This window comes from Rattus norvegicus, chromosome 8 (genome assembly GCF_021556685.1).
Source record: "Rattus norvegicus strain SHRSP/BbbUtx chromosome 8, alternate assembly SHRSP_T2T, whole genome shotgun sequence".
Lineage (NCBI taxonomy): Eukaryota > Metazoa > Chordata > Mammalia > Rodentia > Muridae > Rattus > Rattus norvegicus.
The window spans coordinates 29,855,961-29,871,980 of NC_141541.1; the positions used below are offsets into that span (position 1 = coordinate 29,855,961).

Consider the following 16,020-nt stretch of genomic DNA (forward strand, 5'->3'; position numbering starts at 1 on the left):
TAGAGAACATGGTTCTGGTTGTCACTAGTCACCAGTGGCCTTCGGACCAGTCCCCCGACTTCTGTATACCCTCTTTCCCTATCTGAAAACCATCTTTAAGCAGCACGGCTGTTCGGCACCATCAGGCCCCTCCAAAACATGGCGGACACCTGACTAGTTTGTTTTTACCAAGACTTACTAAAAGTCAGGCTGGTGTGATTAAATTAACAAAATAGAGATAATAAGTAAAAACAGGAACACATTTACTATCTCTAGAACCTATAGCTACTCCCCTCTCAGGCAAACCTGACCAGCATCTTCCTCCTGAGGCTCGGCCTGAGACACAGTATCCTGCAGTGTCCCTGTAACTATGGCACTTCCACAAAAGTGCCCCCAAGGTGCTGCTTCTCAACAAATCCCACAAGGCTTCTCGCTAGCTCCCAACAAAAGGAAATACACTTATCAGGAGTTCCGATAGCTATGCGTTCCTCTGCTAGAACTGCAGACTTTTCTGTAGGAGCCTCAGGTCCCAGCCCGGGGAGCATATCTGCCAGCATCAGTTGGCCTGAAAACTAAGAGGTGCCCTTTGGAATGGAAAAAGGCCAAACTGACCTGAAAGACATTAAGTCTTTCAAAAAAAACTTGTAAAATTTAAATATACTTTTGCAGGTAAATTAGTATTGAAGAGCTTAAATAAGTATCCCATAAGGCTGTTTATCATAATTGACTTTTTATTTAAAAAAGTACAGGGAGCAATTTCCAGCATATTTTATAAAAGTACTGCCATATCAAACATTTTGTGTCACTTAATTCCAATGAAGAGCTGCCTTTTTTTCTTTTAAGGTACTAATTCCAACTGATGGGACATGTGTCCTTAAAATAGAAAGTTTCCATCATTTATTCAAATGTCAAAATTAATATTTTTGAGAAGTTTATTGCTTTATGGGTGGGCAAGATGCTACTAGCACATTTTAGGTAAATAAACTTTATTAAAAACTATGAGGTCATTTCTGTTTAAAACTTTCAGGATAATTCACAGAAAATAGATATATTTATTCAAAGTACACACTGAAGGGCTGGCCATCTAGCTATGAACATTTAAAGTGTAGCAGCTCTTTAAAGAAGTAACACACAGTGGTTCTGCTCAGCGCACTACACATAATTGAAATGAATAAAACTGGAAGACCAGTACTGTTAGGCTATGTTCTGTTAGGATCTTTAAACAAACAAAGAGAAACCACAAGCTTAGTAGTCCATTTGTGCTTAAAATATTATATGCATGAGAAGCTTAAAGAAAAGACCTCTGTACATGATCATCAAAAAAAAAAGTTATACATTTTTTTTAAAATTGCACTGTTATTTAAACCACTTTCCTAAAGTCAAACCCTCCTTTGCAGCTGGCACAGTTTTTCAGGTCTAATTGGCAACTTGGGGAGGCCCCTCTGGTATCAGTGAAGTAAAAAAGGTGGTGATAAAAGACCAAGCGGAAGCCATTAGCCCAGGCCTTTGAGCTGCACTGGCATCTTCACCTGCATCTTCTCCACTCTCATCTTCGAGTCCATCATCCATAAGGCGCTCCTTTCAAACAACACAAACATACTCCTGAGTACTCGGTACCACACACAAGCCTATATTAGCAGAGGGCTAACGCTTTCTGTGGCTAGAAGAAATCTGAGTGTGTCAGTAGAGCAAATGGTAATCCAGGGCCACTAGAAATCTCTGCGAACTCTAAAATCCATAAATTCTGCAGTGTGCAAATAACTGACAATATAATACATCTTTACCGCAGGCATAATTTCCTTTCTAGACTGTGTTTGGAAGCTAATGCTTCCCATTTGTTCTAACATACACTATGACTAACTCGGGCATTCCACGCCCAGTACCCAGATGAAACCACCCCAGTTTCTACGCTAGCTTTCTCTCCGTGGGCCTTCCACAGGTATCTATGGGACATCCAGGGTGTATCATCGTGTCTGTCCCATGTAGGGCTAAGGGCTATCTGCCTTTAAAAATCCACTCAAACCTCCATAACCTACCATTTCTTCAAGTTCTAGGTTGTTTGCATTCTGCCCCTCGTTGTTAGCGTCAACATTGTTGGGAGCCTGTTGTTGACCGCCTTCTTGCCTGAAAGGAAACCATCCAGCTTGGTGTCTGTTCAGTGAAACAGAAAGAAAAGAAGCCACAGTCACTTGTATTTGTAACACAATTAAGTAGTGTCCCTCAAGAAAAGTAAACTACTGGAGCTATTATAAAAGATAAAGAACAGGTATCGTCCTTCAAGCTAGGGGATTTCTCAAGGTAATGCCGGCAAAACAAAACCCAATTCAACCCTGAAAGCTTATATTGCACATAACTGGCTCAGTGTGACACATTAAATCACAAAACCTTTGGGACAAAAAAAAAAAAAAAAAGAAATATAACTAGGTATATTTCTTTGCCTCTTAAAGAGAAGGCACAGCCAGGAAAAAAAAAATCTACTTATAGAAAAGTATGACCTATGTTTCTAAGATCATTATTGATAAACATAACTTTAAAGAACAACCTTATGAGAGCACTTATCATATATCTGAGTTCTAAATAACTGGGTGTCTGTGAATCACGGGATTAAACATTTATATAAAATACAATAAACAAAACCTCTACTTTAACCAGGTCTGATAAACTCTTACACAAGACTCTTGTCCTCACTCTTGGGTAGCAGAATATGCTAGACACATGAGGGCCTACATTAAAACTCCTCCAGTCAGCACTGCTGACTGTCATGCCAGCCTATGGTAAACAGTTTCAAAAGCAACCGAGAGAATCACAAACAGTTAATACCCATCACTCACAAATAAACCAGCAGCATGGCTCCCATTACCATGATAAACCGACTAAAGGAAGAGTAGAAGTATACGATGCTGAGGAGGACGGCAGCTCGCGAGAACGTGTACACCCAGTCCAGCCAGTCGCGGTTGAAGTCTTCTTCATTTAGCACTGGGCCGCCCTGTGCATTCATTTGAACATTCTCAGGCCCATTTTCTTGGGCCACTAGGTTGGGAGCTGGTGGGGGCTCTTCTCCAGGAACATGGGCCAAATTCAGAGGTGACGATGCAGCATGCTGGGCTGAGCTGGCACTTGACGTGGCCTGAGCTGTAACTGCAGCTTGACTGAAATGGTCATCAAGATAAATAATTAAAAAAGAAAAAAACCCTTTACCATACTGTGTATTTTTTAAAGATTTATTTATTTAATGTATATAAGTACACTGTAGCTGTCTTCAGACACATAAGAAGAGGGCATCAGATCTCACTACAGATGGTTGTGAGCCACCCTGTGGTTGCTGGGATTTGAACTCAGGGTCTCCAGAAGAGCAGTCAGTGTTCTTAACCACTGAGCCATCTCTCCAGCCCTACTGTGTATTTTTAAATGTCTTTGGTACTATAAATTTTATAACGGTAATGTCCAGTACCACACTCTTGCTCTCTATTTCCTAGAAAGCAGTTTCCAGTGGAACAGTAAGCTAGTGAAGGGCCTTCTCTTAGCCTGGCCACCTAAGACCACACAGAGAGGAGGAAGAAATAACCAAATATTCTGGTTAAGTTGCTTCCAAGCTGAATTTACTCTTTCAATTAATTTTATTATTCTACGTGGGATAATACCTCAGAGCTACCAAATTCCTCTCAGGCCACACTTTGACATGTTATATGAGTCTTGGGGGGAGAAAAATCACTCCTTAACCTCAACTCTGGTTTTTGGGCAACTCCATTTGAGAATCACTGGCTCCTGTCACCTTAGAAATAATTGTGTCCTGAAAAGTGCAGATAATGTGACTGTGTACGTCAAAACAGCGTTAGCAAGATGGCCACCAGGGTGCAATCCCTGGAACTCACAAGATGGAGGGAGAAAAACAGTCCCACAAGCTGTCCTCTGCTTCCATGTGTGTGACACAATATGTCTGCACACACATCCACACACACAATAAAAATAAAACATAATTTTGGGGATGTAGCTGAGCTGGTATAGTGAAAGCCCAGGGCTCCATGCCTAGCGCCATATAAAACTGGGCACGCACGTGCCTACGTCCCTGCACTGGGGAGCCAGGGGCACAAGCAACCACTGGAGGCCATGTTTGCCTAAAAAGTCATTCTGAAGCCAACCTTGGCTACATACAACCCTGTCTCACAAAGAAAAATAACTTTCCCTCAGAAAAATAATGTGTCTAGGATTTGCATTAAATTATAACAAAAAGGGGGAAGGAGTTGTAGAATAAGACTGACATGGTTTTGTAAATACTGGGGATGGAACATGGATGCAACACAGGGATTTTTTTTTTTACTCATTTTTTTTTACTTATTTTGTATTATGTACTTTGTTTTACTACTGAGTATTTTTAAATGCTTAGACTGTTTATAAAGCTAGTCAAGGAACCTATGGAATATTAAGGAAATGGTATTCCCTAGACTATAAATTCCAATTTAAACAAGGCTAAATAGGACCTTGTTTCTAAATAAGCCTTTTTGTTTCTAAAGCACTTACCTCGTGACCACTCTGAAACATGGGTGAGCTACCTTACAGGTAGGAAGCTGAGATTCAGAAGTGAACTGATGGGCACACAGTGATCTCATTCATCAGTAAGCTCACTGAAGTCTTACTTATGTCACATGGTTTGCATGGAGGTCACAAACAAGTAAAAGGTGGAAAACAGTACTAAGTACAAAGTCATCACTACAGCTGACCATGACAACATGGCCTCTCTGAAGCTGTGTTTATGAAGGAGCACAAAGCCATCATGCCTCAGTGATGACATACCTCCCCGGCCACAGCCAGGAAGGATTGTGGCGACCGCATGTGTCACACTGAGCCCTATACTTCCTGTGGCCCCTTTCCCTTTGACTTTTTGTCTCCATGTGGATCTGCAGCCTCTCAGGGAAACTCTCGTTTTGGACTTCTGTATCATTTTTGAAAGTATCTGAATACTGCTAACTGCTATCAGGGGCATGAAGAAGGGGCTAAGAAAGCCCCTTGTCTGATGTAAAACAGGAAAGTTCTGTCCATTTGCCAATTAACTTAAAGTAAGTATCTTCTGAGTTTATAACTCCTTCCTGGTAACTCTGAAGTAACCGGGTGGTGATAGCAATGCGTGCGATCCCAGTCCGACTTGGCTCCGGTGAGAGGACGTAAGAGTGAACCCAGACGCACTTACTATTGCATATAATACTGCTGAGCGTACATCTGTTGCCACCACAGCATCTGCAGGGGGCTGAACGCAGGGTACATTGGGAACCCAGGGGGCACGCCTTGCCCAGGAAACTGGTGATCCACATTTCTGCAACAAGGAATAGATTAACTATTAATTCATAACTAATAAATAAACGTGTAAAAATCTAAAACAAAACATTTTTCTGAACTGATTTGTGAACTGTAAGTCAATCACTTTTTTTTAAATCTTACTGAAAACATATTGATTTTCAATATTCTTCAAATAACACAATACATTTTACCTAAGTTGGCCCTGGGCCCAAGTATATATAGAGAGAAAAGAAGTCATCTACAAAAATATGTAGCAAGTGTGAGCAAAGCCAAGAGTACTTTGATTTTTAAGTATATTCCCTTTGAGAATCAAAGCTATCAAAAAATTTCATGACATATTTTGAGGAAAGTTATAGCCAAGTAATAAAATTTTATTAATAATACAGCAGCCAAATAATTTAAACTAATATAAACATCCAAATACAAAAATTTCAAATATAAACTGTCCTTTATGGTTTCAAAATAAGTTAAAATTCTATTAATTTAACAAAACTTGGGGAAAGTCACCATTAACTTCCTAATGCTTCACTTTCCCTAATTCTGAAATGGAATCCTCTCAAACTCTGCATTCGATAAACACTAGTTTTGTGATTTGAATGTAAAATGCCCCAGGCATGATCATGAAGAGTTGGTCCCCGGCTGGTGGAGCTGTTTTATGAAGTTTTGGAACTCCTAGACGGTGCAACCTGGCTGGAGGAAGTAAGTCAAGGGGAGTGTCCTAGCCGCCCACTTCCCTGCTTCTGACCCACTGTGACCAGCTGCCTCACACTGCAACTGTGCTTTCCCCACTCCAATGCTGTATCCCCTCCAACTGTGAGCCAATCAAGCCCTTCCTCCCTTGTCTGTCAAACATTTTATCATGACTTTGTCATGAAGAAGAGTTACAGCTAACTAGCTCCGCTTTTCTTCCCCAGCCCTTAAGTAAGATGGTAACTCTAAAATATGTAATGTGAGACTTAGCAACAGAAATGACACTCTGCCACACTCCCAGATCAGTGTCTTCTGCAACCATTGTCAGAGGCTGCTGCAGATGGAGACAGAGATCCACAACAAACTGCAGAGTGAGAGACCTCGGAACACTCAGTCCTAACGGGGCTGTCTCCATCAAACCCTACCTCAGAGCTGAGGAAACTTATGGAGGAGATAGGGAGACGGTTATGACCCAGTGGGGATAGAGAAGGTCAAGGACACGGGCTCTTCCTAACACGCCAGGACTAATACACACAGGAACTCAGAGACATGCCTCTAACCCAAATGGGGTCCCAGTGTGGGAAGGAGAGGGCACAGCCCTACTCCTAATGCAAAAGCGATCTTCTTCAACTGATAACCACGCACAGATGAAAAGTTAGTCTGTTCCAACGGCGTCTCATTAGATAGTCAAATAACTCTTAAAGCCAGGCCCACGCCCAAAGGTAGAGAGACAGCCAACAAAAAACAAACTCAATGATACTTGTGGAGGTTCCTTGTTTCATAATGATTTGTCTGGGTACTATTTTTATTTTTTTCCCTCCCTCCCTCCCTCCCTCCCTCCCTCCCTTCCTTCTTCTTTCTTTCCCTTTTTTCTTTTTTTCCTTATAGAACTTTTGCCTATGAATTACAGTTTTTAGTGTTTTTATAGGATTTTTTTGTGTGTTAATATGTGAGTCTCTCTGTGAAGACAGCTTTTTTTCTCCTGGTAGTTTTGTTTGTTTCATCCTATTCCAGTTTGTCTGAGGCGGCTGTTGTTTATCATTATGTTGTTATTGTTGTTATTGCAATTATTATTTTGGTGCCTGTTTGTATTCCAATGACACAGAGATAGGGTGAGTAGGGAGTAGAGAAGGACCTGAGAGGAGTTGGGGGAGGAGAAACTGTGATTGTATGAAAACCAAAAATCTATTTTCAATTTTAAAAAATTCTTAAAGAGATATTGTACAAATCAAAACAACTATGGGGTATATACACCAATCAAAAGCACTTGTGAATGTGTTCTTTTCTTTTGTCTGTTATGTGTCCACATGTGTATGCACATTTGTTAATACTAGATGTGCAGGTGCGAGAGGGGGAGGGAAAGGGGGGAGAATACAGAGAAGCCAAAGGTCAATGTTGGGTGCCTTCCCCTGTTACTCATCACCTTGCTTTTCTGAAGAAGGAAAGGGGTCTTCCACTGAGCCTAGAGCAGCCCACAGGAATCTGCTCATCTCTACCACCACCTTGGCCAGCCGCACTCCCAGAGCTGGGCATACCCTCTACCGCCACCTTGGCCAGCCGCACTCCCAGAGCGGGCATACCCTCTACCGCCACCTTGGCCAGCCGCACTCCCAGAGCGGGCATACCCTCTACCGCCACCTTGGCCAGCCGCACTCCCAGAGCGGGCATACCCTCTACCGCCACCTTGGTCAGCCGCACTCCCAGAGCTGGCATACCCTCTACCGCCACCTTGGCCAGCCGCACTCCCAGAGCTGGCATACCCTCTACCGCCACCTTGGCCAGCCGCACTCCCAGAGCTGGCATACCCTCTACCGCCACCTTGGCCAGCCGCACTCCCAGAGCGGGCATACCCTCTACCGCCACCTTGGCCAGCCGCACTCCCAGAGCGGGCATACCCTCTACCGCCACCTTGGCCAGCCGCACTCCCAGAGCGGGCATACCCTCTACCGCCACCTTGGCCAGCCGCACTCCCAGAGCGGGCATACCCTCTACCACCACCTTGGCCAGCCGCACTCCCAGAGCGGGCATACCCTCTACCGCCACCTTGGCCAGCCGCACTCCCAGAGCGGGCATACCGGCTTTTATGTGGGTACACGCAATCTACTCCAACTGTCTTAGCTCTGAAAACTACAGACTTTGAAAGAGTAGCTCTTTCCTTCCCTTTATCTCAGAGAGAGAAAATCCAGTGTGTCATTCTCAAGTTAGCGTACAGTAAGTTTAAGGTTGTATTTCTTATTGACGGTAGGAATTCATGGAGCTCTATTTCCAGGTACAATATATGTACAATATATGCTATACTTTGTGTTAGAATGAGGAAAATATACTTGAATACATATATTATATGTAAAGGTACATATACAGAAGTATCTTGAATTTTCCACCAAGAAGCAATGGAAATTAAACTAAAAAACAACGAAGACAATGTAAAAATATTTTAAGGAAAGAACAGGAAGGAGATTGAAGTAGGCATTGAAATATGTCTGAATAGTAGACCCATAAAATCATTTTATACAACTGAAAAAAAAAAAGCCACCACATAAAGAAAATACAGCAAGCTGTAATAGCACGCAGAAATAAACTTTTATATCAACTTGATAATGTAGCCCTCACATAGAATTATGGTTTAAGTTTTTTAAATTTTTCTTAGACTTATTTAAGTGTATCAATGTTTATGTATACAGTATTTATGTATGTGTACTACACATGTGCCTGGTACCTGCAGAGATCACAAGAAGACATCTGATCTGGATGTGGAATTACTGATGGCTGTAAGCCACTATGTGGGTGCTGGCAACTGAATCCAGGTCCTCTGTAGTTGCAACGAATATTCTTAACCACTGAGACATCTCTCCAGCACCTAAAACTATATTCTTAAAAATATTTCTTCCACTGCCAGAGACCGTAAACATCCTCCTGGTCAGTTATTTGGAAGCAATTCATGTAATAAGTAAACTTGACTTTCATTTGGGAAGAGAAACAACTTTTTCTATATTTGCTTGTATTTTTGCTTTAATATCTTCTACAGAAGATTGTCTGGTGTCTTGGGAGCTTTTTCTTGTTTTGCTTAGATTCTTGCCTTTTTTTTTTTAAATCTACTTTCTATTTGATTTGAGGTGGGGTTTTTTGTTTTTGTTTTTGTCTGTTTGTTTGTTTTGGCTGGAGTATATCATGAATTTCTTCAAGCTTCTATAGTATCTTCATCAAAATCATCACTATAATCCAGATGACTAGAAGAGTTTTGTACCCTCCACTCTATCTTGTGACTCAACACCCCTTTCCACCCACGACAGCTCCTACACTATGTGCTGCCCCCATGTACAGTGAACCACAGTTTACCTTAACAGCACAGGTGGTACAATCATAACCTGGTTCTACTGCCTCATCTTCCCTCACCACCATGCCTTCCACCCTTGATGGGTATTTTCTCCATAAGCTATGAACCAAAACAAGTCATTACTCCGTGTGATACTTTAACCAGGTTTCTAGTGCAGTAACAGAAAAGTAACTACAGAAAATTGGTACCAAGAAGCAGGGTCACTGCTCTGACGAACATCACCACGTAGTACATAGGTTTGCTAATGAATATGGACAAGTTTCCAGCTATAGGCTAAGAAGCAACAGAATATTCCAGTATGAGTTCACAAGATCAAAATTTTAATAGAAATACAGACAGGGAAGGTTGTGCTCATGAGGTTTCTGTGAGGACCGAGTGCTCTATCGGGCACTTTGTGATATATTGCTGAGATCTCATAGGTGCAGCTTCCCTGTTATCCACAGATGACGCTATCTCGAAGCAGATGTCCTGGTCCTCTGGCTCCTACAATCGTTCTGCCTGTTCTTGCACAGCATTTCTCGAGCCTTTGTTATGGGGTGGATTTACAGATATAGCAGTTGGGGATGAGAACCTATGGTAAGTTGTTCTATGCATTCTGACTAGCTGTAGCTCTCTTTAGTGGTCTCCAGTTGGTGCAAAAACAGCTCTGAGGAAAGGTGAGTGTACATAAGTGGTCAGATTACAGTTAAAAATCATATTGGTTTAAGAAAGTAGCAGTAGTAGGCTCTCCTTTAGGGTCCATGTTTTCACCAGCCACAGGCAATGGGCTAGGTCTGATGTACCAGGCATGAATTCCTTCTTACGGAGTGGGTCTTACATCCAATAGGCAGCTGTTGGTTACCCCCAAGATATAAGTGCCCTTATTGCACCTTAGGGATAGCTTGCTGTTCTGATCATTGTTACAGTTCACGGGCATGAAAACTGTTAGGACTACTGACTGCAATTTCCTTGGCAGTTTGCATTACACAGGTCCTCTGACACTATGAAAGCTAGTCCTCAGGAGGCGGCTTCCAGGTCAGATCCAGCTCAATTCACAAAGTCCTGGGTCCAAAGAGTGTGGTGTCTTCACTGTAAGTACCCTATTACTTTCAAATCTGGAAGGCAGGTAAGAACAATGGCAATCGCCTATATTTTGGGGTGAGTCTCTTAGATCCATCTGAACAATAATGAAGGGAGGTTTTCCTTGCCTCCCACTGGGGTTGTGTTAGACAGTCTCTAAAGTTTAGGGGATGGAGGGCATTGTCAATCTAAGTAGTATACCTTCATTTAAAAAATAGATGTACCTTGAAATTAGCCATGGTAGGAGTATTTATATCACAGGAATGTCAATACTTCACAACCTTAGTGCTACTGAGAGTTCATGAGACTACTGTTTAGTCAAACAGTAATAAAATGTTACATGCACAAGACTAAAATGAGTTTAGGACTTAAGTATATACCCTTACATCCCGAGGAATTACTGACATACCAACAAAGAACATGAAACAGACCTAAACTCAATCTAGAGCCTGAATTCAGCAGAGCTGTTCTAGGTGACAAACAGACCTGTGACCAAGAAAATAAAATGTCTTAAATATATTGAGACTTTAAAGTAATATGCAACAAAGACAAATAATATGGTTTGCCTCCGTAGAGTAGCAAACAAATTAATATAACCTAATAATGAAAAGCCAGATAGAATTTATATAGATCTAACATATTTCTAGCCTGTGTTTTTTAAGTTTATAAACAGAATAAAACTTATGGTCTTCCAATTTTAAATGTGTACACAGAAAAATGCAGAAGTATAATTGCAAAAACTTCAGTAAAGTTTATTTCTGAGTGGTGGACCACAGATGGATTTTCAGTTCACATACAAACATCAAAGCTGTTACTAATTCAGAGTAACTGACTTGATGAAGGTGAGTGTCTAATAAACTAGTCAGCAATATCTGTAGTCAAATAAATATGACAGCACAACAGATGAGTCTAAAACCAGTCTATGTAAACAGGACCTGTAAACCACTATTTACAAGACAGCATGTGCTTCTGTGCTCTTCTCATGTTTCCCCAAGGGCAAAGGGAGCTCTAATCACCAACCCCAGGATTTCTCAAGTCAAGTTCACCATGTATGGTGGGTAAATTTAGCAGGCTTCTGAGAATCATCTAAAAACATGAAGCTCCAGGGAGTAAGACAAAGAACCCAGCCACGTTAGCAAGCACACCTGAGACAGGGAATGGCTGCTATGTGGTGGGTAACTGCAGACTAGTTAAGGACTGCTGTTAGAAAAAGGAGAGCAGAACTTTTATTTTGGTATTAAATTTTCCAAAGTCACTAAAGCACTGCTCCTGCACATTTAAGGCGAGAGCTCTGTTAAAGCGGGCCGAGATGCAAGTGCTGCTTCATTGGTAAAATCGTGACAGTGTATGTGAAGAGAGGGGAATAAGTGATGGGGAAGAACAGCCCACTCAGGCCTTGGGTACAGAGTTAAAACAGAACTTACGTACTGAACTTCGTTCATTGTTGGTCACAAAAGCACTCTTGCCCACTAAGAGTCTTATTTTTGCTCGTTGGCGTCATTTGAATGTTTTACAGTACTAGGCACACTGGCTGAATATGCAACACTGACCTACAGCAATGCATTTGTAAGTTACTGTTTCAAACACTTTACATACATTAATCTACGTAACAATCCTATAAGATAATTTCTAACATCCCTCAGGTAAGGAGTGAGCTAAAGCATGGCGAAGAGACTGTTCTAAAGTCTTATTTCACAACCCAGTTTAGAAAAGTTACTGACTTTTACAGATGTGTGTGTATGCGTGTGTATGCGTGTGTGTATTCTGAAAACCTACAATATTATAAACTTCTTGTTTGTCTGGATGGGTGGTTACTTAGTTCACTGGTTGGGTGGCTGATTTGGAGACAGGGCCTTACTATGTAGCCAAGGCTGACCTTGAACTTGCAAGCTTCCTATCTTTGCCTTCCAAGTGCTGGGATTACAAGTATGTGTCATTATGCCAGGCTCACAGCTTTCTTTTATTATAATATATTCACTACAATCATAAAAAAGTAAAAAAAAACTATCAAAGATAACAGCTGTTAATGTGTTATTATTTGACGGATGGTGGCTTGTACCTTTAATCCCTGCACTTGGGAGACAGAAGGAAACAGATCTCTGAGTTCAAGGCCAGGCTGGTCTACAGGAAAGTTCCAGGACAGCCAGAGCTACATAGAGAGATCCTGTCTTGAAAACCCAAAATAAAAAAAGTTATTATTTATCCCTCTAGGTTCATTTATGACACTCTCACTCACTATTACCAAATGAAATCAATAATATCATTCACTATACACTGAGATAAACTGAATTGTTTTACCATAAAAAAGTCACTGTCATAATACAGAATATATTTTAAGCAATTCTTTTATTATGGAAACTCTGAGGATACTGCCTTTTACAAATAACTACTGATTTATTGGTTCTTTTTTTTTTTTTTTTCGGAGCTGGGGACCGAACCCAGGGCCTTGCGCTTCCTAGGTAAGCGCTCTACCGCTGAGCTAAATCCCCAGCCCCATAACTACTGATTTATAACAATCATTTTAAAAAATATTTTAGAGAGAGAGAGCACGCACCACGTGTACGTCCATAGAGGCTAGTAAAGGGTGGTCTGCCTCCTCTAGCTGGAGTTAAAGGTAGTGGACAGCTCCTTAACACAAGGTGACAAGCAGTGAAGCCGGGTTCTCTGCAAGGGCAAGCACTCTTAACTGCAAAGTCACCTCTCCAGCCCTAGTAATCATTTTCTTAAGACAGAGGGTTCCTAAGACACTTTAGAGAACTCTAAAACCAGCTTCCTCTTAACACGACAGGAAGTAGGAAAGACTTCAAGAAATATGAGAGAAATGGGGTTTGTTGTATTTTACTATCCATCTTTGCTTTCCTACATTAGGAAAAATGAATTTTGATAAAAGTTCTAAGCCATATGAACTGTTTCTGCTGTCCTGTTTACCAGACCTATCTTTGGTCATATCACCCCATTACCACCTACCTTTTCATTTTCAGCTCCATTACCACTGTAGGGCCAGGACCGTGGTTTGATATACAGTGTTACAATGTACAACAGTTATCACTGTTACATTCAAAAGCACACAATGAAAACAGAAGTACCCAGTAATAGATTCTGCTTTCCTACACCACACAGGCTCAAACAGTGTTCTCCCAGATTTTGCTCTCCGAACTGAAAGATGTGTTTTACCTGTGACTGTTGGCTACATCTCCTATGGAACTGCCTCACTAAGGAACTTGATGTAATGGCTATACATGAGGTTTCCACAGAAAGGTTTGTAAAAGGCTCCCTCCTCTGTGGATTCTGAACAGCATGAATGTTTGGCATAACCTGAAAACAGCGTGGTTTTACACACCTCAGCTCCAAGGACTCACTCATAAGAAACGTGTGGCGCCTTTTAGAGAGTGATTATGGAGTAGAAGCAGGGACAGTCTGGAGAGATGGGTTAGCTGCTAAAAGCACCACTTGCTCTTTCAGAGGCCTGAGGTTTGATTACAAGCACTCACATGGTAGCTCACAACTGTTCCTAATTCCAGTTCCAGAGAATCCAATGCCCTCTTCTGGCTTCTGCAGGTACAGACTCACACATGAAGCACAGACACACATGCAGGCAAAATACCCATACACAAATTATAAAGTGAATTATAAAGTGAAATTTAAAAATTAGACTGCTGGGCTCAACAGTAAAATGATTACCATCCACTAATATAGTCTGATGACCTGAATCAGATCCTTAGAACCCAGTAAAGGTGGAAGGAAAGAACCAACTTCATAAGGATGCACTATGGCCTCCAACCCCAAAATACTACCACTACTACTACTACTACTACTACTAATAATAATAATAATAATAATAATAATAATAATAATGTTATTATATTTTTATATTTTAAATATAAAATACATTTATTTAAATATAAATTAATATTAATGTTTTTCCTTTTGAAAATTATTTGAGTATAAATAAATGTCCTATACATTAAATATCAAGAAATATCCATTGTTCATTACAAGTCAGGCTATTCTACTGAGGGAACCATGGAATCAATAACTCATGATACAGTAGTGACAGTTTATTCCAACAGTAGACGGAGTAATGACTTACTCACGTGACACAACAAAACCCATCAGAGGATGACACCACTTAAACCCATCTGCAATGCCACAATAGACAACGGTTCTGAAGTGTAGTATCAGCAGTCTCAATCTCATCCATAATCTTTATCTTACCAATAGATCATCATACTACCAGAGAATTTAGAGTCTCGTCTCCTTGGTTTAATTTCAGATTATTCTTTTTTTTTTCTTCAGAGCTGGGGACCGAACCCAGGGCCTCTACCACTGAGCTAAATCCCCAACCCCAGATTATTCTTAATGAATGAAAACAAGTCATACAAAGTCAAAGGTACTTTTCAGTTAATCTTTCCTAAGAGAAAAAAAAAAGAATCAAATTTTAGTAAAGACAGCTTCCTCCAAGCAATGAGTTCCTTAATGGAAAAAAATAAAAAGACAGGAGCAGTGTGATTAGCTTTTCCTTCAAAGAAAGGAAATCTGTTTGGTAAACTGGGAGATAATTCCTAGTCCCAGAATTGTTTTGTTTTGTTTTGTTTTGTTTTGTTTTAATCACATGCAGGAACGCTATGTCTATGAAGCTGGAATCTGTGGCAGTCCAAAGTCAGCCACCAGCACTCCATCCTTGTTTTCTGTCAGTGGGAGCACCTTCTGGAACTGCGTGCGGGTGCAGAAGCTGCTGTGGCCTCATCTAGTTCTGGGGTGCCGTAGGTGCGGCCCAGGGCTTCCTGGGTCCCGTTTGCATCTTCCACCATGTCTTCCAGCTGGCCTTGTATATCCTCAATCTGGTCGACTCTGACTTCCTTGTAAGCCTTCCTCATTCCCTTTACTCCTAATTTCATGGCATCAACCACGGTCCTGCTGTCCTCCAGTGACTGGATGGTGTAATTAGCTTGCTCCATATTAAAGAACTGTTGGGCAAGGGTGTCTCGCTCAAACATCCACTTTTGCTTCAAAACCCTCAGAGCTTTCTGTTCGACCATGTTCTTAGCAGGACCCTCTCTCATCTTCTTGAGCTGATCCTTATACCTCACTAGTTCAGCATCCAACCTGGAAACTTTTTGTGAATGGATCCTGCCCTGCTATCCACCGTCCCAATGCAGTCAGGCTAGGTGGCGGAGCCTTGGGTTTTGCTTTCCAAAGAATCGGTTCATCTTGGCGGGCGGCGAGGAAACCCAAACACTAGAGGAATGCCAGCTAATTTATTTTATTAATCAAGATTTCTAAACCCTGTATTCTTGAAAGTGCAGTCTTCTTCACCCAATCACTCTTCAGAAGAGTAAGTAGTTCTATTGTGAGAATGAGTAAGCCAGTAAGATGGCTTAGTGGTTAAGTGTGCCTGCTGCCAAGCCTGACAACCTGAGTTTGATCACCAGAACTCACGGGATAGAAGAGAACTAACTTTTGCAAGTTGTTGCAAAAATGGAAATGTTGTAACTTAGATGCTTGCTATTCAAAGTGAACCCAGTAGTACCTGAACCCTGTTCACAAGATGCAGAGACCTACTAAACTAAAGCCCGCAGATCAATAAATCGTCCAGGAGACTGATAAATAGGAACATTAAAGATTGACATGGATGCCCTGATAATTCAGATATATAATATACTTTC

The 16,020-nt window shown here is 41.3% G+C and overlaps 1 protein-coding gene and 1 pseudogene across 2 annotated transcripts in view; both read right to left on the reverse strand.

Moving 5' to 3' along the window:
- Positions 1 to 692: 692 nt before the first annotated feature.
- Herpud2 (HERPUD family member 2) overlaps positions 693 to 16,020 on the reverse strand; it is a 45,332-nt gene continuing 30,004 nt past the window's right edge. Inside the window, exons 5-8 of one of the 2 annotated variants that reach the window (XM_087560860.1) lie at positions 5,165 to 5,287; positions 2,840 to 3,128; positions 2,016 to 2,130; positions 693 to 1,557 (exon numbers count right to left, since the gene is read on the reverse strand). In XM_087560860.1, coding sequence (XP_087416986.1) covers positions 2,065 to 2,130; positions 2,840 to 3,128; positions 5,165 to 5,287 — 478 coding nt within the window. In that variant the 3' untranslated portion in view covers positions 693 to 1,557; positions 2,016 to 2,064. 2 annotated transcript variants of the gene reach the window in all.
- On the reverse strand, positions 14,901 to 15,564 carry LOC148003997 (charged multivesicular body protein 5 pseudogene; annotated as a pseudogene).